This window comes from Balaenoptera borealis (assembly GCF_965194805.1).
Source record: "Balaenoptera borealis genome assembly, chromosome: 4".
Lineage (NCBI taxonomy): Eukaryota > Metazoa > Chordata > Mammalia > Artiodactyla > Balaenopteridae > Balaenoptera > Balaenoptera borealis.
Window position 1 is genome coordinate 146,820,657 of NC_138861.1, and position 22,591 is coordinate 146,843,247.

General features: G+C 53.6%; 1 protein-coding gene across 4 annotated transcripts in view; it reads left to right on the plus strand.

The window, feature by feature from the left end:
* Nucleotides 1–22,591, plus strand: part of SORCS2 (sortilin related VPS10 domain containing receptor 2) — a 556,509-nt gene that overhangs the window by 476,619 nt on the left and 57,299 nt on the right. For all 4 annotated transcript variants that reach the window (XM_082391438.1, XM_082391436.1, XM_082391437.1 and 1 more), the window contains 5 exons: nucleotides 1–74; nucleotides 4,084–4,148; nucleotides 7,868–7,986; nucleotides 10,480–10,569; nucleotides 21,501–21,680. In XM_082391438.1, the coding sequence (XP_082247564.1) occupies nucleotides 1–74; nucleotides 4,084–4,148; nucleotides 7,868–7,986; nucleotides 10,480–10,569; nucleotides 21,501–21,680 (528 nt within the window). The remainder of the gene's footprint in view (nucleotides 75–4,083; nucleotides 4,149–7,867; nucleotides 7,987–10,479; nucleotides 10,570–21,500; nucleotides 21,681–22,591) is intronic.

Here is a 22,591-nt window from a genome sequence, read left to right on the forward strand (position 1 = left end):
CTCTACGTATCGTCTGACCTGGGGAAGAAGTGGACTCTTCTGCAGGAGCGAGTGACCAAAGACCACGTGTTCTGGTGAGCATGCCCCCGCCAGGACCCGGCGAGGCCCAGTCAGCCCCCTCGGCCCCCAGCTCAGGTCCCCCACCTTCTCCTCTCTGCCCCAGCCCTGCCCTCCTCATCCCAGGGGGGCCTCCGGGGCGTCCTCTCTGCTCTGCCGGGACAGCGTAGGAAAGGGTTGAGAGCTGGGGCTTGGTGCCTCTCAGGCCACGTGTGCACCCACGAACCAGCTGTGCAGTTTCGCACACGTGAATCTCCCTCTCCGGGCCTCCGATTCCCCCGTAGTAGGGAGAGGCACTAATGCACATAGAGCTGGCCCAGTGCCCGACACACAGCAGGCCCACTGTCCCCCTCCCCACGGAACCCCCCCTCCCCCCTTCCCACTGCCCCTGCCTCTCCTGTCCTGGTCCCAACTCAGCCCCCGGCTGACGGCCCGGCGGTGCAGCCTCCCCTGCCTCATGGCTTCCTCAGCCCCTGCCGGTCTTGGACCCTCACTCCTGCCCCAGCTGGTGCCCGGGCCCCCTCCGCGTTTGTGTCATCTCTTGGGAGCCCCTCAACAATCGATTTGCGTGGCGCTCTAGTCTCACCGCCCCAGCAAGGAGGCTCCGGTGCACAGGAAACGCCTGTTGGATAGGCGAGTGCGGCCCACGAAGATGAGACAGGGACGAGGTCCAGGGGCAGAGGAAGCAGAAGCCAAAGGCGGGGCTCAGAGCCCACGCTGGCGCCCCTGACCCGGCTGCCACCCACCCCCGCCTAAACTACCTCCGGAGATGCGTGCAGTGACACACGGGCTCTTTCCACCAAACTGCGTTTTCCTGAGTGTGAAAGTGACACACACTCACGTCCTCTCCTTTCTTATCTCATTTGGGCTGCACACGCAGGCCCAGGCCTCCCAGCCAGGCCCAGCCCTGCGTCCCCAGGACAGACGCTGTGGGAAGGGCTTCCGTCCCCCTCCTGCTCCTTCTGCGTCTTCATGCTAATCGGGGCCAGGAACTAGTTTGCGGACTTAGGGCCACAGGCTGAAGGGAAGCTTTGGTCTCGCCTCCGGAACAACGGCCTGGGGGTGTGTCTTCCGCCCCGGGTTGGGGGGTGGTGGTGTGAGGGCTCCCTCCACGTGGCCGCCCTCGAGAGGTCCCGGGTCCTTCCTCGGAAACTGGAGCGCGGCATCAATTACAGGCCCTGTCATTCTTGTCAACTGTTAGCCCGCAGGGGCTCGAGGAGGTGGGGAGGGGGGCCAGGAGGTGGGGTTTCTGAGCAGGGCGGCCTGGGAAGTTGGCAGATCAGGAATGGGGGGGACTGGCGGGGAGCGGTTCTGCCAGCACGTCCAAGTCCCAGGGAGCCCTCTGGGGCCACAGAGAGAAACAGCCCGCAGGCACTGAAAACTAAGTTTGTGCTCATTCAGACACGTTGTTATCACGGGCAAATCAAATTATGTCTTCCCCCAGGTTTCTCAAATTGCTCCAAGTCGTTATGCGAGAGGGATAATCACGCCAGACACTTGTCTGCTCGGGGCCCTGGAGTCTCCCTGGGAACGTGGTGACAGCACAGGGACGGGCCCCTCTTGTAAACAGTGAATAATGCTGTTTTGACAGCGCTTCCAAGGCGCTCTCTGTCCTTGAACTGACAGCGGGAATCGCCGAAGCCCCGTGTTCTGTCTGAGACTCAGACCCTTAATGTTTTGAGAAGCTTAAACAAGTGAGCTCGTTAGACTGGCCTCATGGGGCCGTGGCCGGGGGCTGGGAGACCTACTACGTTCTGGGCCCACGAATGCCCTGACGCGTCGCCTCCCTGCTGGTCTCTCAACGGCACTGGGATGACATTGTAAGGACCGCCCAGCAGCAGCCACGTTGTGAACACTGACGGGGCACCAGGCGCCAGACCTCGGGTCCGAGTGCATCCTCTTATGAGATCCACACGGCACCCAACTGTCTTCCCCTTACGTTGCAGAGGGGGAAACGGCGGCCCAGAGAGGCCAGGGCACTTGTCCTAGCTCATGGGCCATGGCTGCCTCTGTCCGTAGCCAGTGACCTTGCCCTTGGCCTCTCTGCCGGGCAGACTGGCCGCCTGCACTTCCCCAGGCGTTTCCAAGTCTTCCTCCCGCCTCGAACCCACGCTCACCTGTAAAGCCTCAGCCTTCCGCCTCCATGAGCTCCAGTGCCTGCCCAGGTGTGAGGCAAGTGGCAGTACTTCTGTCCTGAAGGGAGGTGAGGGGAAGACAGAGGTCATCCCACAACAGCCCTGGTGGTGGTGTCTTAGAGGGTTTACCAGAACTGTTTGCATCAGAGCTTCCCTTAGTATCCAAAGGAGTAGCAATCAACTCCCTGCGCTCTTTGTTGAGCCTGCATGGCCACAGGTCTTCTCATGTGACTGCTGTTTCTAAACAATAGACCAAGGGCCCTTCCCCAAATACTATCTCTGGGGACCTTGACAAACAAGAAGGCCCAGGGCTCAATGCTTGTCCTTTCCCACAGGCAGCCAGGCTTCATCTGAGGTGTGTAGATGCAGAGTTTCACGTGGTCTTCAAAACCCGTGACCAAGGGTTTCTGGGGCAGGGACCTCAGGCCCACTGTGCTCCCTGCCTGGTGCAGGGCCTGGTGTGGGCGTGCTGGGAAGTGGCAGGGGAGAGGCTCCGATGGTGAGTGAGAGAGAGAGAGGGAATGAGAGAGTGAGTGAGTGGATGAGTGACAGGCCGAGTGTCTGTAAATGACCCCATTTACAGATGATGGATGGGCAAACTAAAATTCCATCTGCCCAGCTGAGGGCCGGTCAGTGCTCCTGGTAAAGGGAACAATGTCTCTCTTTATTCAGAAAAGAGAGGAGAATGTCAGGCAGGAGACCTCCTTCCAAGGAGCTTACAAACGGTCTATTCACAAAACCTAAATCAACACTTCACCTTGCGATGGAGGCTCTATGGAGAGTCAGAGTGATTTATGCCGGCACCCACGTTTGAAGCATCACAGACTGCACATCCCGCCACGGGGAGCGTTGTGGATTTCCCCTGTCCACCTGGGACCACCTGGCCCCTGGAGGAGGTGAAGCAGACAGGCACCCTGGTGCCAAGCCCGTTAGGAATCGGGTTGAGAGCTGAGAGGGGCCAACTCCGGGGACTGTCAGTGGCGGGGACATCTCATTGGCCTGCAGGGGCCATGGGGATGCCTGTCCTGGGCGCTGAGTGGCCGTGGGAAGTGACCTCTGCATCAGACTCTCAGTTTGCTCTTTGGCAAAGTCAAGGTGCTGCCTCAGATCACTGTCTGTGAGAGGGTCGGCTTGGTGGATGGAGTTAAACAGTCACACCGGCTGGAATGTACGTTATAACAAATATAATCAGCTCCGCACACGCATGACGTCCGGGTGTTCTTGCTCAGGAGATGGCTGAAGTAGATAGAAGGTTCTAAAGGGAGCTGACATACAGAACATGGCAGGAGATGACAGTCCAGTTGATACCTGGAACCGGTAAAAATCTGGGAAACCCTGGACCATGTCACATCATCAGTTGAAAAACCTGCGCTTCGCCTCCTGGGTGCCAGGCCCTGTGCTGGGCGGGCAGGGGTCAGCGCTGTGCCCAGCTCCCCTGGAGGAGGCAGCCCAGTCCCTGCCCCCCCCCCAGGGTGTGTCTTCGTCCCGTTCGTCTCGGGCCATGTTGAACGCTCCGTCGTGGGCAGCCTCCGTGCCCTCAGTGGCTAAATTAGGGTGACATTCCCAGGCACCTCCTGCCCCTAGGATTGTTCTGATCATTAACACACATGCGCACGCACACACACATACACACACCTACATGCACGGATGTGAAAGTCTTCTCTAAACTACTCTAAACGGAAGAATGCCCAGCAAACCCTGGGCCCTGCAAGGCAGAGGCCGGGGCTCCGTCGGCCTCCCAGGCGCAGGTGGGCTCTCGGGGAGGACCGTGTCCTCTGAGCCCCAGATCCGGGAGGCCACATGGCTGCCTCGGGCTCGGGGACCACACAGGCCCCGCGAGAAGGGCCTGGGGGCTCCATTCCCGACGCCAACCTCGGCCATTCTTTTCCAGGGCTGTCTCTGGGGTGGACGCTGACCCTGACGTGGTCCACGTGGAGGCCCAGGAGCTCGGAGGAGGTAAGCCGGGAGGGTACAGGAGCCAGCGCCCCAAGTCTGCTCAGCCCGTGGCCGGCTCGGCTGCCCTTGTCCTTCGTGGCTGGCCCTCCACGGCTGACCTTGCTGTGTTACGATGAGGCATAACTTTAAATGTGCTTGTTTTCCAACCGGGGATAAACTGAAGTCCAGGAGCCCCACTCCAGTGGCAAAGTCTATTGAGAGGATGACTTGTTCTGGCCCCTGAGCATTGAGTGTTTCCCCATCTCTCAGCACCCACCCTGCCCCCCACCAAGCTTGCTGAGTGCTGAGGTGGGGCAGGGCCTCCGATGACTGCCCCCCTCCAGTGGGGCAAGGGGCTTTGTGGCCTATGAGCCCAGGGGCCGTGCATGCTATGAGAAAGGTCCTCTGTGCTCCTGAAGGAGTGGCACTGGCGGCAGAACCATGGAATGTTCTAGAACATCAGAGCCGAGAGGACCTGTAGATTGTGCCTTCATTCAACAAACACTGACTGAGTCCCCTGTGGACCAGTCACATCCCTGGGGATGCAGCAGGGTCCCCAGCAGGGTCAAGAACAAGACGCAGCCCTGCCCCTTACCTGGTGGGACCTCCTGGTGGTTTCTCTCGGAGTGGAGACCCAGGCAGGTCACACTTAACCAACAGTGGGAGCTGACAAGTGCAAACAGCTGTCCCCTGGCTGGGCCATACCACGTGGAGGGTAGGTTCAGTGGTGCCAGGCACTGGAGTCCTGGCTGGCGACAGAGGTGCTGGAGTCAGCTCCCTGCCCGCCACGTGCCAGCCACGGGACCCTGGAAGTGACCCTGCGCCTCGGCCTCCTTGTCTGTGAAATGGGCCCCACACGTGGCGCTCAGCCTGGGGACATTGTGTGTCAACGTGCGGTGGGTCCCTTTACCACGTCCAAGCCCTCGGCTCTTCCCTGGACCCCCCATCCTGCGGGAATGTTACTGTTTCTTCAGCTTCACTGACCAGGAGCAGAAAAAGCTCACAGAGGCTCCAGCTTGCCCCAAATCACAGGGTCACGGGCCGGGACAGACCGCAGCCCCACCATCCTCCACACACAAATCCAAAAGCATCCCGGCCGCGCTCACGGCGACCTGATCCCCAGCGGGGCTCAACGCAGCAGAGGCGGGGGATGTCTCGTGATCTCCCACCTCCAGTGAGGAGGAGGGCCAGGCCTCCATCCTCAACAAGGGGCGCCGTTCTCACCCAGCGATGATTCCGCGCAGCCCACCTTCCCCGGGGGAGGAGGGACCCTGAGCCTAGCAGCTGTGACGTGCACGTGAAGAGCCCCCAGGACGGAGCAGCGTCCTTCCCCCGTCTCCCCTACCTCCAGCCACCCCAGCCCGGAAGCCCTGTTAGAATCCAGTCCAGCCAAGCTTGGTGGCGCAACATCTGGGTCTTTAGGACCCACCCCACTCTCCAGCCCCACCTACCCTCCGGCCAGCCTGAGCTACGGGCCATTCCCCGAGGTCACCTTACACCTGTCCTCGCCCCTGCGGGAAGGCTGCACCCCACCTGTCCACCCTGAACGTCTTTCTCGGGCTGCCCACCCCCTCCTCTGGGCTCCAGAGCACCCGGGCTGCTCTGTCACAGCTCTGCACACTTCCCCGGGCCTGGAGCTCCTTGGGGACTGGGCAGGGCCTGATCGATTCACCTCTGTGTCCCCAGTAGAGCCACCAAATGAATAAGCACATGGCCAGGTGCCAGTCGCCCTGAGCAGATGCTGGGCCCCTGCGCTAACGTGGCAGGACCCTGCGGCCCCAATCCGTGCCGTGGACACGAGGACGCTCAGTGCCTGTCACACCACGTGGTCACTGTTGGTCCGTCTGCCTCTCTCCGGAGCTGCAGCTGGTGCCGGCTCATGAGAGCCGAGCGTCCACCTCCCTTCTCAGCCCCGTGGTCAGAAACTTCATCTCAGCGGCTTGAGACTGCCCGGCCCGGGGCGGGGGCGGTGGTTTACACCAGAGAAATTGGCAAGCGCTGTGAATCGGCATTTCTCCCACTGCACAAACCATCAGCCCCGTGAAAGGTGGTCTTTGTCTGTCTCGTTGGCAGTAGAGCTGGAACAGGGAGGGCCTGACCATAGTGAGATGAGTGAACAAATGAATGAATGAATGCATGCACGCACGAATGAGTGGGCAGGTGAGTAAATGAATGAATGAGTGAGCAGGTGGTCCGCTTTGAGTCTGGCCTGGGCTCAGCTCCACGGCGTGTCCAGCCAGGCAAGCCCACGACAGGAAATTCAGTGTTGACCACAGGGAGTGACCAGGCCATTTAGAGGGGAGATGGAAGTGGTTCAGGAGGGGGCCATGGCACAGCCGTGGCTGATTGCGGGCCTACTGTGCGCACGGTCTCCTAGACGCTCAACTGCTCTCTTGAGCTGGGCATTAATACCCACATTACAGTGGAGGAGCTGAGACCCAGGGGACCCTGCCGGTGAGTTAGGGCAGGTCCTCCGGCCCCCAGCCCGGGCCCCTGGCACTCTCCATGCTGCCCGGCCACCCGAGGCTGTGGGCAGGATGTGCCCCGAAAGCGCTGACGTCTGTGAGTTCCCTGGCTGGGCTCCATTTGGCCCCTGTGGTTAAACGCCGCTCCTGCCCGAAAGCGGTAGAGACGAGCTCCCCCGGGGCACAGGCTCCAGGCCTCTGTGCAACTCCGCTGGGGCCCCCAACCCGGGAAACAGAGGGCTTGACGTAAGAGCAGCAGCTGCCTGGCCAAACAGGGGTTCAACTTGCTTGATCGTAGATATTTCTAAAAGGATGAAAGTGTTTGTCTAAAGTTAAGGGGGAAAGAACCCCTGAGTCCTACCCACACCCACCCGTTTAAGTTGGAGAGACTCCAGGAGGGTGGGAGGGGTCCCGAGTCGTGATGGGTGCCATAGATGCCAGCCACGGCCCTGCACTGTCCCTTCCCTGGGTGACCACATGCACCCAGCTTGCCCAGGGAAGGCTGGTGGGTGGGAGATGTGTGTGGGGGGGAGATGTGTGTCGGGGGGGAGATGTGTGTTGGGGGGTTCTCCTGCCCACCATCTCTCCGGATTGCTCCGAGGTCCCTCTCCCAGACAGAGGATACAGGTGGCCACGGACGTGCAGGTGCCGTGCCTAACCCTAACCCTAACCCGAAGCCAGGGGCAGAGGGCACATGGGACGGAATGTGGATCAAGTCCTGCACTCACACGGCAGTGCTCCTCTGCACGACCTCCCCCTGGGGTCAGCAAACGCTTCCCGTCAAGGCCAGCTAGTAAACGGTTTAGCTCGGCTGGCCGTGTGGTCTCTGCTGCCAGTGGCTGCCATTGTACGGCGAAGGCGCCACGGGTGACGCGTAACCGAGCAGGCACTGCTGTGTTCCAGTGAAACTTCCTCTAGGAAAAGCTGGAGGCAGTCCGGGTGGCCCTGAGGTAGACAAGTCTCCTAACCTTGCTCAGCCGCAATTTCCACATCTGGAAGATGGGACCATCGTTGCATGGACCTGAGCATTAAAAGAACTCCTCGCAGTAGCGCGCCTGGCACAGAGCTGCCCCCGCTCAGCAGCAGGTGTAATCACAGGGCACACCGTTTAAAATTCAGACCCACAAACAAAACCGGCGGCAGGGGTATCGGAACGCAGACCGAGCCAAAAAAGTTCAGCACTTAAGCATGTCTGAGGCTGTGTCTGACTCCTTCAGCTAGAGTCTGAGTCTTTGAGATTTCATGCACCGCGTGGCTGGCTCTTATCTCCTGCAGGTTTTCGGTACGTCACCTGCCAGATCCACAATTGCTCCGATAAGACACTGACAGTGCCGTTCGCAGGCCCCATTGACCACAGTTCCCTGACCGTGCAGGACGATTACATCTTCGTTAAGGTGAGGTTCCTGCTGGGGCTCTTGGAAATCGGCAATAGGTGATGTGGGATATAAGCCACTCGGGGGAAAATGGAATCACTCAAACAGGAAGCAGTAAAATGGCTATTTTACTTTCAAGTGCTACTTACTTCAGTTTCCCCTGCCCCTGTGACGGTGGTGGAAGGCACCCCCCAAACCCCGTAAGGCCAAAACACAGGGATGCCACCTGCTCCTTCTCCCTTCTGCCCACTAGGAACTTCCCACAGCCCAGGGCCCCCAAGCCCAAACCCGTTTTGTTCCATCTGGTTCCGGTGACTGTGAAATGATATTCAGAGCTGTGGTCTCTGGTCATTTCTCTTGGCCGCCAGGCATCAGCTGTCCAGAGCCCAGGGACCAAGCCCTGCTGCCTGTACACACAGGTACTCACATCACAGTTGGGACCACCATGTGGTCTGACGGTTCAGACACTCCAGGAAGCAACTGGTCATACCACTTCTTGATTACTTCCACCGACGAGGAGCTCACTCCTTCCAAAACAGCCTACCCCTCTCCTGGATAGCTCAAATCTTTGGAAATGTCACTCCAGCACTGAGACGAAGTGTTTCCTCTACTCTCATCCAGTGACCCCTGCTCCGCCCTCTAGGACCCCATGAGACAAATCCAAAGGCTCCTATGGAGATGGCCCCTTAGGGGCAGCCGCTGGTGTTCTCTCCCCTGAAGGCTCCCCCGTCTCAGGGACGTTTCATCACCCCAGGTGCCCTTCTCCACACGCAGAGTGTACCAGGGCCTCCTGTGGATTTGGGGGCTGGAACTGGCAGGGTGCGTCACGGTCCCCATTAGAGCAGGCCAGGCAAGAGGCTCCTGCCACCACTGGCCCTGATTCCCAGCCCCGCCCCTGACTCCCAGCCCCGCCCCCATTCTCCTTCACCCTCTGCTGACGCCCAGCCCCACGGCTTCCCATCCCTTCTGTGTGTTTGCATGCGCTGTTCCCTGGGCGTGGACCGCTCGCGCCCCCTTCACCACCTTCTCCAACACTGTCGTGCACCACCTCCTCCAGGAAGCCTTCCCTGACTTCCACTCTACTTCAGGCCCACAGGTTGCCTCTTCGGAGCACCCCCAGCTCTGTGCCTTCCTCCATCACAGCCAGGCCACACTGTCGTCCTTTATTGTTTACCGTAGACCCTGTAGTCCGGTGCGGGCGGGGGCTCCGGGTCTGTTCTCAGCACCACTGTCTTCCCAGCACCTCCCACTGTGTTTCTGCAAATATCTACCAAGGGTTGGAGCAATGACAGCATTGGCTTCTTGGGCAACCATATCTCATGTTGAGTGTTTTCTAAATGTTGTGATTGTCTGGTCTGCCAGCGCCCCAAGCCTGAGACCCCGGGGGCACAGCTGTGGCTGGGCAGGTTGGGCTGGTCCTCGTGCAGCAGTAGGCACCATGCACCACGGGGCCCCGGGATGGGGTGGGGGACTCAGTTAGAGGTGCTGGGAAGGCCTGGCCGAGGGTGGGCCATGGGAGGGGGCTCGGGGAGGATGGAAGATGCCGGATCGGGTGCTGTCTGGAGGTGGGGCCACGCTGTAACTGGCTTGCTCGGTGATCTGGTCTGGAAGGAGGGGGCTCAGGAGGCCGAGCCGTGATGGTGAAGGAGCCGCCCCGCGCACTCAGCCTGGATGGCGCGAGGTCATCACTGGCTGGTCTGGGTTCAGATGTGATCACGGCTGGCTCTCAGCTTTGTCGCAGAGGCCTGGTTTGCCACTGGTGACCCTGTCTGTGTCCGACGAGGGAAGGCCCAGCCCACGGTGCATGCCCGGCCGGGGCCAGAGGTCAGGGGCCACTGTGCTCTGTCCAGCTCCTGGTCCACTCCCTCTCCCATCACCCGTTTGCCCCCTTGCTCCTCCTCTTCCCTTCTCACCCCCTCCTCCTTGCCCCTTCCCCAAAGAAGCAAATGCTGCTCTTTTCCTGGGTCTTCTATTATATCCCGTTGGAGACAAGTTACTCCATCTCTGGGCCTCACTTTTCTCATCTTTAAAATGGAAATGATCACAGGTCGTGGAGTTGTTGGGTTTGATACTGATGAGATGTTTGGGACAGTGCTGGCCACATGACAGTCTCAGGAGTGTTGCCTCTCGTTCTGTTTCTCGCCTCGTGGTCTGGTGGTCATCTTTTGTGGCTTGAGCTTACCTTTGGCCTGCCTCTTCCTCCACTCAGTGGCTCACCAAGTACTCTCCCTAAGAGGAGTTCTGGGGAACAGAATTTTCTTCACCTTGTCTGTAACTCAGACGTAGGGAAGCCAGGTGCTGAGAGAGCATGGGGAAGGAGGTTAGTTCTAACTGAGGGAGGTGGAGGAAGACTTCCCAGAGGTGGGGCATTTGGTGTGGGGCTCTGAAGGATGAATAGGAGTCTACCCATTTCAAGCAGAGCATGTATAAGCAAAGTAAAAGGGCATTTGCACCAGGATTTGGCTCGACAAGAAATCTAGTCCCTTAAAAACTTGTTTTTTCCCCTCCTGTTAGGCAACCTCAACAAACCAGACCAAATACTACATCTCTTATCGTCGCAATGAATTTGTCCCGATGAAGCTGCCGAAGTATGCGTTGCCAAAGGTACGAGTGGGTTCCCCGTTCCACCGGGCCCTGAGCCGGGTGCTGAGCCTGCCCTGACTCGTGGGGCTGCAGGGCTTTTGCACCTGTGCTTGGTGGTGGCCAGGTCAGGATGGATAAGAGCAAGCTACTCCCCCCTCCCCCTCCAGCTACTGCCCCCTCCCCTTCCACTCCATCCTCACATGTGCCCAGCTTCATTCTGTCTTAGTGCCTCTGCCATGTTCTTCCCTCTGCCTGGTCTTTCTTTTCCCCAGACTCCTGCACATGTGATGTTTCAGGCAAATGTCTCTTCCCACCGACCCTCCAGGCTGGTCCAGGCCTCGGTTTCCTGCTCACACTGCACCCTTCTCCTTCCTGACACTCAGGGTGCTGGGAACCCCGTGTGTCCATCGCCTGCTTTCAACTAGAGTTTCCAGGGCTGGGGGGCAGTTTCTGTTTTATTCACCTCTGCATTCCAACTGCCTAGCATAGTGCCTGGTAGATAGTAGGTGTTCAATTAATGCTACTTCCTTCCCCTTGCCTGGCAGGCAAAGAAGGGGGACGTGGAGGCTGTCCAGACCCTGCCCCTGCCCTGCCTCAGGGTGAACTCCACAGCCCCCTCCCTACTGATATTTTATTCCAACTTTACAAAGGAGGTGATTGATGTTCCGAGAGGCTGAATATCCCGTCTGAGGTCACACAGCTTGTAAGAAACCAAAGCAGGTTTCAAACCGAGGTCCGAGGTCCAGGCGAGTCTGAGACCAGCCTTCTGCCACATCTCCCTCCAGAGGACGGTCTCCATCCCATGTACATAATTCAGAAGCGCAGATTGAAGCAGCCCTTCTCCCCCACATACTTACCGAGCATGAAATGTAAGCTGGGAACAGACTCTACAGCTGTAGTCAGACACCCCGGTTTCCTGCCCTGGCTGGGTTTTCAGAGGAAACAGGCAGAAAGTCAAGCAGACAGACAAATGTGTGAAATAATTGCAAGCTGTGATTTGTACTGCGAAGGCAATGAGAGGCTGAGGCAGAGAGTGATGGAGGGTGGGGGAAGCTTCCCTAAAGGGGATGTTTCATCTGAAGCCCAGAGGTTGGGGGAAGGCTGTTCAGGCGTAGGACAGTGCAGGTGCAAAGGCTCTGGGGCAGGAGAGACCTGGCTGGAGGGTGGAGAGGAGGTGATGCCTTGGCCCCTGCAGGCCCGGGGGCTGTGGCTTGCTGGAAAGGCCTTGAATGCCGGAGCTGCTGCTCGGGACATCACAGACCCCTCCTGAGCCAGAAATGGGAAAAGTTCCTGAGACTTTTAAAACCTTTTAAAAGCACCTCTTTAGAAAAAGAAAAGGAAGAGGGGGAAAAAAATGGAAAGGAAAGGAAAGGAAGAAAAGAAACAAGCTTAATAAAGTCCCTCCAGTCTTGGCCGAGAAAATAAATGAAAAGCTAATGGTTTCATTTATGGCAAATGCCTTTGGCATCTCTGGGGGGTGGGGGGGCCTTTCAGCTTCTGAGAGGCTCTTCCTCCGCCACTGGGGGCTGCAGCAGCAGCAACATCCTTTGTCCTGGTGTTGGGGGGGGGGGCGGGTTGAGTGGACCCCTGGGTCTCTCCCTGCTCCCCTCTGGCACTGGGACCTGGGCAGATGCTGCCCCTTTCCTGGGACGGGGGAGGCTGGACCAGCGGCCAGGCCATCTCTGAGGGTCTTCTGAGGAGACTGCAGCCCCAAGTCATGACCTCTGTGACCTTGAGCCCTGGCTGCACCTCCCTGGCCCGTGGCTGAGACGGCAGTGAGTGTTTCTTGGTCTCTGTGTTGGGGGGGTTTGCAGGAAGCACCCCTGCGAGTCCCGCTGCAGGCCCCTGACAGCACGTGCTACCTGCCAGCTTCCCGTGTCTGCGGAAATCAGGGGTCATTGAAAAGAGTCGTGAGGCTGTGATACTAGGTACTGCCCCCGCATCGTAAGTGGTGACAGAAACCAGACTCAGACATGCCCCTCCTGTCATCCAGTTTCAAGGGATGGCCAGGAACCCACTTATATCGGTGGCATTTGCATTGGCACTACGTGTCCTCACGCGGGGGTCCTGCCCAGGACCCAGCGGCAGGCAGTGGAGGGCCACGCACAAGTCAGGCTGCTCTCAGGGACCACCCGCCCCCACCCCGAGCCCTGCAGGGTCCTCAAGACCACGTTTGATCTTTGCTGAGCACCTTGCCCGTCCAGAGAGCTGCCTGCTTCCTCTCCACCAAATTCAGGAGAGCAGCCAGACCCAGACCCGTGTTCCCACCAACAACGGAGAGCTAGCTAATTGAATTTCCTAATCAGATTTTGTTGTTATACGGTGGATTTGTAACTCCTGCCTGTTTCCTCCCCCGCAAACCACCCCCATCTTTTTTTTTTTTTTTTTTTTTTCTTTAATTGCCCGAGTAACATCATGGAAACAATAGAAATCAGAGCAGAGGGGAGCTCACCACAGCCTCCCTTCCTCCTTCCCCCCACTCCCTCCCTCCCTCCCTCCCGAGCCCTGTATGGTTTCCCTCGGTCCTGGGCCCCAAGCCAAGGCGACACTGCTGTAAGCTGTATCATTGCAGGCACTCTGTCTACAGCCTGGCTTTCACATGACATGTCTCAGGAGAATTTTTCCCACATGACACATGATATCCACCTTAAACGGCTGCGAAACTTTCAACTCAGGAGACCGTACCTTGTTCAGCTAAGCCAGACTCCTGTTGTTTAGACATTTGGGTTGTTTCCATATTTCATAATTATAAACAGTGCTGCCATGAATATATCTGTGCCCACAGGTATTGCCTTTTTTATTTTCTCAAGTCAGTCTAAGAAAAACTTCTGGACAAAGGATATAAATCTTTGTGGAGCTTAGTTGCTTTCTAAAAGGGTTCCACCAGCAAAGTTAGAATAGACCAGTTTCAACACAGCTTTGCCAAATTTTGTGTTGTATCAGTTCTATTTTCCTTGTACTTAAAAAGGTATAAAAGGTACCATTCTGCTGTTTTAATTCACCTGTCTCTGAAACCTGTAATGGGTAAACAGTTTTTATTATATTTACCAGCATGCTTTGTGCTTAAATTGTTTACTTGTAGAGATTAAAAAAAAAAAATTACTCATGTTCCCTAACAGAAAAAAAAAAATAGGCAAAGGCTATAAACAGACAAAAGAGGGGAAAAATCCAAGTAACTATTGATTATATAAAAACTTTCATAAGCATAAAGTAAATAGTCTTTTATCTGTAATTTGTTTACATAAAATAAAATAAAACCCATAAAGCGTAAGAATAAAGGAGGAAGTGACGTCAGGGAAGAGGGTCGAGTGGAAAGCACAGGAGTCTGTCTTCTCACTTAGACAACAATCCACTGGCCGAATCTGCCTGATGTAATTGTTTTGGAACTCCCGAGTCTATTCAAAGGCTTGCAGCTTCCAGGGGAGGGCTTGCGCCATAAATCAGGGTTAATATCCACAGTTTTAGCTCTTCCCAAGGAAGCAGCTCCCCATCTCCCACTCCTGCCCCCCAGCCGCGTGGCCGGCAGCTGTGTACATATTCCTAGAGCAGCAGACACACAGCTTGCCGGAGCCAGGGTGGGCATAGGACCTTGTCCTTAAATATTGGACCTTGCCCCCCAATATTGGGAGTCTGTGCTCTGATTGTTGATTGGTGTTTCTTATCATGCATGCAGACACCCAGGCACACAGCTATTATTGCAGCCACCACCAGCTGAAGCAGCTTCCAAGGGATTTAAAGGGCCATGTTACCAAGCCAAGCTTGGGTCCACTCGCCCACGCGCAGCAAAGCCAACCCACTGACACCGGGTTGTGGTGATGGAAAGTGCGGTGTTTATTGCAGGGCACCAAGCAAGGAGTCCAGGCAGCTAGTGCTCAAAATACCCGAACAGGTTTCAGCAAAACATTTTTAAAGGCAAGGTGAGAGAGGGGCATCCCAGGGTATGTGATCAGCTCGTGCGCAATTCTCTGATTGGTTGATGGTGAGGTAAGAGGGCAGGGTCATAGGGGTTGACATTATCAATCCTTGGGCACCAGTAGTTCTGGGGCTACATGCTCATGATCAAGTAGTTAACTTCTCCCATTTGGCGGTGGTATTAGCATCTGCAAAACAATTCAGAAAATGTGTATCAGATACTATTATCTATGTCCTTTAGAGAGGAGCTAAAGCAGAGCACGTGGAGGAGGGGTCTGTCCTGGGAAGTCCCCACAAGGTCCTGCTCAGTTACAGCCAGAACCTGTTTCCACTGCCACCCCACCTTTATTTTCCTTCTTTTCCCTTTCGGGAGCCAACATTTAAGGACTAGGACATTCAAAAGCAACCACACATATGGAGGAATTTAGAAAGTCACCAAACATGCCCAGGAAAAAGCTCAGGCTCAGAAAAGACCTGAGGAGAACTTCAGTGTACACCTCAGGCGGATCCCTGACACGCAGATAGCCTGCAGCAATAAAATCTAAGTAAAAAATTTAAAAAAACCAGCAAACCCTGAGGAAGGGAGAGAATCTGATTTCCAGAGTTACCACAATATTAGATTCCAACATCCAGTTTTCAATAACAAAGAAACCACAAGGCAAACAAAGAAAGTACAATCCATTCAAAGAGGAAGATACCAACAGAAGTTGTCTCTGAGAAAGACCAGATGGCAGATCTACTAGACAAAGACTTTAATACAACTGTCTTCAAGGTGCTCAAAGAACTAAAGGAAATGTGGAGAAAGTCAAGAAAACAAAGTACAAATAAATTAGAAATATAGGCATACCTCACTTTATTGTGCCTTGCAGATGTTGTGGGGTTTTTTTTGTTTTTTTTTTTTTACAAATTATAAGTTTATGGCAACCCTAGCCCTGCATGGAGCAAGTCTATTGGTGCCATTTTCCCAACAGCATTTGCTCACTTTGTGTCTTTGTGTCACATTTGGTAAATCTCACAATATTTCAGATTTTTCATTATTACCATATTTGTTATGGTGAACTCTGTTCAGTGATCTTTGAAGTTACTACTATAATTGTTTGGGGCCAACTTAATTGATAAATGTCATGTGTGTTCTGACTGCTCCTCCAACCGACCATTCCCTCATCTCTCTCCCTCTCCTTGGACCTCCTTATTCCCTGAGACACAGCAACATTGAAATTAAGCCAGTTAATACCCTTACAATGGCCTCTGAGTGTCCCAGTGGAAGGAAAATTCACACTTCCTTCACTTTGTATTAAAACCTAGAAATGATTATGCTTAGTGAGGAAGGCATGTTGAAAGCCAAGACAGGCCAAAAGCTAGACCTCTTGCACCAAACAGCCAGGTTGTGAATGCAAAGGAAAAGTTCTTGAAAGAAATTAAAAGTGCTACTCCAATGAAAACATGAATGATTAGAAAGCAAAACAGACTTATTGCTTATACGGAGAAAGTCTGAGTCATCTGGATAGAAGATCAAGTCAGCCACAACGTTCCCTTAAACCAAAGCCTAATCAGAGCCAGGCTGTAACTCTCTTCAATTCTATGAAGGCTGAGAGGTGAGGAAGCTTCAGAAGAAAGTTTGAAGCCAGCAGGGGTCGGTTCACGAGGTTTAAGGAAAGAAGCAACCTCCATGACATCAAAGTGCAAGGTGAAGCAGCAAGTGCTGATGTAGAAGCTCCCACAAGTTATCCAAAAGATCCAGCTAAGATCATTAATGAAGGTGGCTACACTAAACAACAGATTTTCAATGTAAACAAAAACCTTCCACTGGAAGAAGATACCATCTAGGACTTTCATAGATAGAGAGGCGAAGTCAGTGCCTGGATCCAAAGCTTCAAAGGACAGGCTGACTCTCTTGTTAAGGGCTAATGCAGCTGGTGGCTTTAAGTTGAAGCCAGTACTCATTTACCATGCCCAAAATCTTAGAGCTCTTAAGAATTATGCTAAATCTACACTGCCTGTGTTCTGTAAATGGAACAAAGCCTGAATGACAGCACATCTGTTTACAACATGGTTTACTGCATATTTTAGGCCCACTGTTGAGACCTACTGCTCAGAAAAAGATTCCTTTCAAAATATTACTGCTCATTTGACAATGCACCTGGCCACCCAAGAACTCTAATGGAGACATACAATGAGATTAATGTTGTTTTCATGTCTGCTAACACAATATCCATTCTGCAGCCCATGGATCAAGGGGTAATTTTGACTTTCAAGTCTTATGATTTAATATATGCATTTCATAAGGCTATAGCTGCTATAGACAGTGATTCCTTTGATGGATTTGAGCAGTCAATTGAAAACCTTCTGGAAAGGATACACCATCCTAAATGCCCTTAAGAACATTTGTGATTCTTGGGAAGAGGTCAAAGTATCAATATCAACAGGAGTTTGGAAGAAGTTGATTCCAACCCTTATGGATGACTTTGAGGGGCTCAAGACTTCATGGAGAAAGTCACTGCAGATGTGGTGGAAACAGCAAGAGAACTAGAATTGGAAGTGGAGCCTGAAGATGGGACTGAATTGCTGCAACCTCATAAGAAAACTTTAAGGAATGAGGAGGTGCTACTTAGGGATGAGCAAAGAAAGTGGTTTCTTGAGATGGAATCTAGTCCTGGTGAAGATTCTGTGAAGATTCCTGAAATGACAACAAAGGATTTAGAATATTACCTAAACTTAGCTGGTAAAGCAGTGGCAGGGTTTGAGAGGACTGACCCTAATTTTGAAGGAAGTTCTACTGTGGATAAAACTCTATCAAACAGCATTGCTGCTACAGAGAAAGTGTTCATAAAAGGAACAGTCAATTGATGCAGCAAACTTCATCGTTGTCTTCTTTAAAGAAATTCCCACAGGCACCCCAGCCTTCAGCAACCACCACCCTGATCAGTGGGCAGCCATCAACATCGAGAGGCAAGACCCCCCACCAGCAAAAAATTATGACTCACTGAAGGCTCAGATGATGGTTAGCATTTTTTAGCAATAAAGTACTTTTTAACTAAGGTATGTACATTTCGTAAGACGTAATGCCATTGTACACTTAATCGACTACAGTGTAGTGTAAACATCACTTTGATATACACTGAGAAACCAAAAAATCTGTGTGACTCACTTTATTGTGATATTTGCTTTATTGTGGTGGTCTGGAACTGAACCCACAGTATCTCCAAGGTATGCCTGTACCAAAAAAATAGAACACATAAATGGAGCCAAAAAGAAATGCTGGAGCTAAAAGGAACAATAATTGAAATGGAAACTCCACTAGAGAGATTCAAAAACAGATTTGAGCAGACAGAAGAAAGAATCAGAGAGCCTGAAGATAGGACAACTGAAATGATAAAATCTGAGGAACAGAAAGAAAAAAGATTGAAGAAAAGTGAACACCATCTAAGAGACCTGTGGGACACCATCAAGTGGACCAATACACGCATTCCATAATGCGTGTCCCAGAAGGAGAGGAGAGAGAGAAAGGGGCAGAAAAATTATTTGGAAAAATAGTGCCCAAAACTTCCTTAAAATTGATGAAAGACGTGACTGTAAATGTCTTTAAAAGCTTGGTGAGCTCCAAGTAGTATAAACACTAAGAGTTCCACACCAAGACACATTATAATCAAACTGTAGAAAGACAAAGAAAGAATCCTGAAAGCAGCAAAAGAAGCCACTCGTCACATACAAGGGATCATCAGGAAGATTATAAGCAGATGTCTCATCAGAAACCTTGGAGGCCAGAAGGCAGTGAGTTGCTATATTCAAAGTGCTGAAAGAATTTGGTGAAGGTGTTTGTTCATTCGGCTGTTCCTTGGATTTTATGTAAAAATCTATGGGGAAGTTTCCCCTATCATGCTTGTTAAAAATGTTTTTAAACTTTCCAAAGTTACTTCTTTAAAATGTTTTCACTGCAACTAATGGAATAATGCAAATATATACCATTTCTACCCGCTTACCTCTGCATTCCTCCTTTCCGTGACAATCTCACTTCTTCATTCCTCAGAGTAACTGTTGTAGGAACTCTTAGAGACATCTTAATGTTCGTTCTTCTTCTTCATCTTAGCTTAACAAACCCCAAATTTTAGCTGGTACATTGCTTCCCAGCTAGGACTATATTTCCCAGCTTCCCTTGCAGCTACATGTGGTTGTTTCTAGAATCTGGCCAGTGAGATTAAGTGGAATTGTCACGTCTGAGAGACTTCTCAAAGCCCTCCTTTAAAGGCAAGCCTTTCTCTCCCTCTTTCCTCCCTCCCTCCTGTTGCCTTGCATGTTGACAAGATGGCTGGAGCTCTAGCAATCATCTTGAACCATGAGGACAAGGGCCATATCATGGGACAGTAGAATGGTGACCCAGAAGGAGCCTCTGTCCCTGGTGATTCCAGCTTCCATCCTGGAATGTCTATCTCTGGACTTCTTTTACATTCGTGAGAAATGAGTTTCTATCTCATTTGAGTCACTTTTTTTTCCAGTTTCTATTACTTACAATCAAACCTAATTCTACCTGATAACAAACATTGGCAACTCTGGTGTTTCTTTCCACATATTTCTCTAGGGCATATAGCTATATATACATGCAAACACATATACATATGTGTAATTTTTTTAATGTCTTTTGTTTAGAAATGGAGTCAACAAATGTCTCTGCTTCTAACTTTTTAAAGAAAGAATAATGTAAAGGCAAATTTAAGGAAAAATTGCATATTATTTATCACTTTCTAATCAGCAAAGATTTTAAAAAGACTGTTTCAATGCATGAAGTGCCCTCTAGCCCTGCTGGTGGGGAAGGAACGTATACTCTCAGGACGATGATTGAACAACATGTAACAAGAGCTTTAAAAATGTTCCTACTCTCCGATGCAGCAATTTCCCTTCTTAGATTTATGTTGAGGAAATACAGAGATGCAGAGATCTATGTCTGGGTATGTTTATGACTGTCTTGCACATAATGTTGGAGATGCTCAAAGCTCACCAGTGGGGAAATATTCAATGAAATACGGTACATCCACAAAAGGGAATACCATGCAGTCACTAAAAGTGGTGTTTATAAATAATGTTAATGACAGAGGAAAATGCTCCCCATATAATGTGAAAGAGCAAGGTGTAAACCATACATGAAAAAGTATATGAATCCCACTTGGGAAAAAGCCCAGAAGTAAACATTTTTAAATGTTAATATCAGGTCTCTCTAGGGGTAGCACTACAGGAAACTTTTGCTCCTTTACACATTTTTCTTTGTTTCCCAGATGATAGTAAACATTTACCCAGGTGCGGGGAAGGCAAAGTCGGAATTAATGCAATAACAATAAATGCTGATTGCTTCTCGCGTGATTAATGCCGGGCACTGCGTGAGCTCAGAAACTCGGGCTGATGGAAGGCTTTTTCCTGCTGAGGCCGCAGAATGACGAGTACCCCAAAGGACACAGTGCAGCCTGGCCCGTGGCCGAGCATGGAGAAATAGGAGGGGAGGTGGGCGAGAGGAGCAGAGATGACCTCACTTCCCAGGTTTCACAGGCATCCCTCAGACGCCCCACCACCCTACTGTCCCATTTCACAGATGGGGGGGGCGCAGGCAGGAGGGGACGGGGCCTTCACCAGCCTGTGCCCTGCCCAGGCGGCCTCTTCTTCTGGCAATTGAAGGTCTTGCTCGGCTGGACAGGATAGGGACCCGATCTGCTATTAGAGAAAGAGAAACATTTCCTGTCGCTGTGCCCTAACATCAGGTGAGAAACGCAGAAGGAAGCGTACCCCCAAACTGCACCACCCGCAGTGGGCGGGACGGAGGGTTGTAACCAGCCCCCTCCCCCCGCCACCCGTCTTCAGCTCCTGGATCTTGGCAGCTCTACTGCCAGAGGGGCAATAAAAGTCTCGGAGTGATAGAAGGCAAACGGTAGAGGCTGCAGAAAAAGAGCTCCTTATGGCTTTGAAATGGGCCTGTTCAGATGCCTTTGCACGTGCCTCCCATGCAGTAGTTGGCGCTGGCTGGGAATGAAAAGAAAAACAAGAAACTAAGGTTAGCCCTGGGTTTCTTCTTCTTCCTTTTTATTCAGTTGGTTGTTTTGTTTTGTTTTTTTAATTCTGAATTGTAAAATCTGGCGCTGAAGCCCCAGACGGCTGCCCGGCCCCCTCGGGAGGTGTCTGGCCTCCTGCTCCAGGTGGAACCCAGGCTCTGGGCCTTGGCCTTGGCTGCTCCCCTGCTCAGGGCAGCCCCCCCGCCTGCCTACTGGCCAGCTGCCTGCCCTCGGCTCCCAGAGGGCCCTGGGCACCCCGCTGCGCTGGGGGAGGGGGCCTTGTTGGCTGTGTGCCTGGCGGGGGCCAAGGGTGAGCGTGGCCTGGCCAGGAGGAGCTGTGGGCAAAGGGCAGCTCCCTTAGCAGGCCGGTGATGCGGTCCTGGGCGTGAGGCTGGAGTGAATTAATCCATCCCTCCCACCAGTGTACATTCCCAGAGGGCAGAGGCCAGTGTGGCCCCCTGGTGTAGCCCAGGGCCTAGAACAGTGCCTGGCACACAGTAGGCGCTTAATGAATACGTGTTGAATGAATGAACGGACAGATGACCTGCCTGAACCTCAGGATGCGATGGGGGAGGGGCCCAGGAGGAGCCGCATCCCCGCCTCCCAGAGGTGATGGTCTGGGGTGCATCCTGACGGTCTGGGGGTGCGTGGAGGAAAGCTCCCCCTCCTCGCTGCAGGGACAGATGGGAGGAGTGTCACTGCGCCCCACCCAGTATAGAGGGCGGGAACGTCATCCCCATTTCAGAGGTGGGAAAATGGAGGCGCAGGGAGGTAAAGGGACTTGGCCAAGGTCATAGAGCCGAGAGGGCAGAGCCGGGATGATAATCTAGATCAGCCTGACTCCAAGAGGGCTGTGGCCAAGCCCCCCCACTCCCGCCAGGGCTGAGGCCTGCCCCGCCCCCCAGGCCTGCTCCCCCCTCCCCCCGTTCCCCCTCCCCCCAGGCCAGCTTCTCTCTCCCGCGTGGGCCCCCAGCCCGCCTCTGACCCCGGCTCCCCCGCCGTCCCCAGGATCTGCAGGTCATCAGCACAGACGAGAGCCAGGTGTTCGTGGCCGTGCAGGAGTGGTACCAGACCGACACCTACAACCTCTACCAGTCGGACCCGCGCGGTGTGCGCTACTCGCTGGTGCTGGGGGACGTGCGCAGCTCGCGGCAGGCGGAGGAGAGCGTGGTCATCGACATCCTCGAGGTGGGACCCTCAGTGTGGGCTGTGGTGGGCCAGGTGGCACCCCTGTCCCGGCTTCCCCCCCCCACCCCCCGCCATCTCCACTGCTCCAACCCAGGGACCTGCCAAAATTCTGTCAAGGGCCAAATATTTTAGGCTTTGCCGGTCAAAAGGGTACTACGCAGGTACTTTTAGAACAAGAGAGAAAACTTGCTCTTTTTGATGAAATTCAAGTAACAGTAATGGAGTACCTTGTGATACAGGTCTGCTAATGAGAAGAATGGAATTTGGGGGGGATAACATTCTGCTGAGTTGGGGTTCAGGTTAGTGGTCCCCATCATTGACTCGATCACCATCTGTTATCTGTAAAGCCGTTCCTGCCCTGAGCGCCACTGCATGAAACAGGCAGGTGACAGAAGCTGGGACCCTCCTCTGTCCATCTCTGGTCTCGTGGCCTCCCTGGCCCCAGCCCTGGTCTCCTCGTCCCTCCCCTCTGTGTATCCCATGTCCGTCTGGCTGTCTCTCGCTCCCTCTGTCCCTCCCTTGGCCCTGCAGCTCCTCTCTCCCTGCCTGTAGCCCTCAGACCTACCTGTGCCCTCCCTGGGGTCCCGCCCCCATCTGTGTCCCATGTAAGCCACTTGCTCTTGGCACGTGACACCGAGGGGTAGATCAGAGGCTCTGAACTGGGGCTTCTGGCTCCCACGCCGGGCTCCCTCCCCCGAGAAAACACCCACGGCACCATCCTGTACTTGGATTCTGCAAATGTCAATCCCCCACCCACCGTGGGCCCAGCCTGGACCTGGCCTTTCACGGTCACCTCCTCTGTTCTTGTCCACACCAGAGCCAGGGAGGGGGTCCCTCAGCCGCTTTACAGGTAAGGAACCTGAGGTTCAGACAGGGCAAACCACCTGCCCAGGTAGACCAGAAGTCAGCGA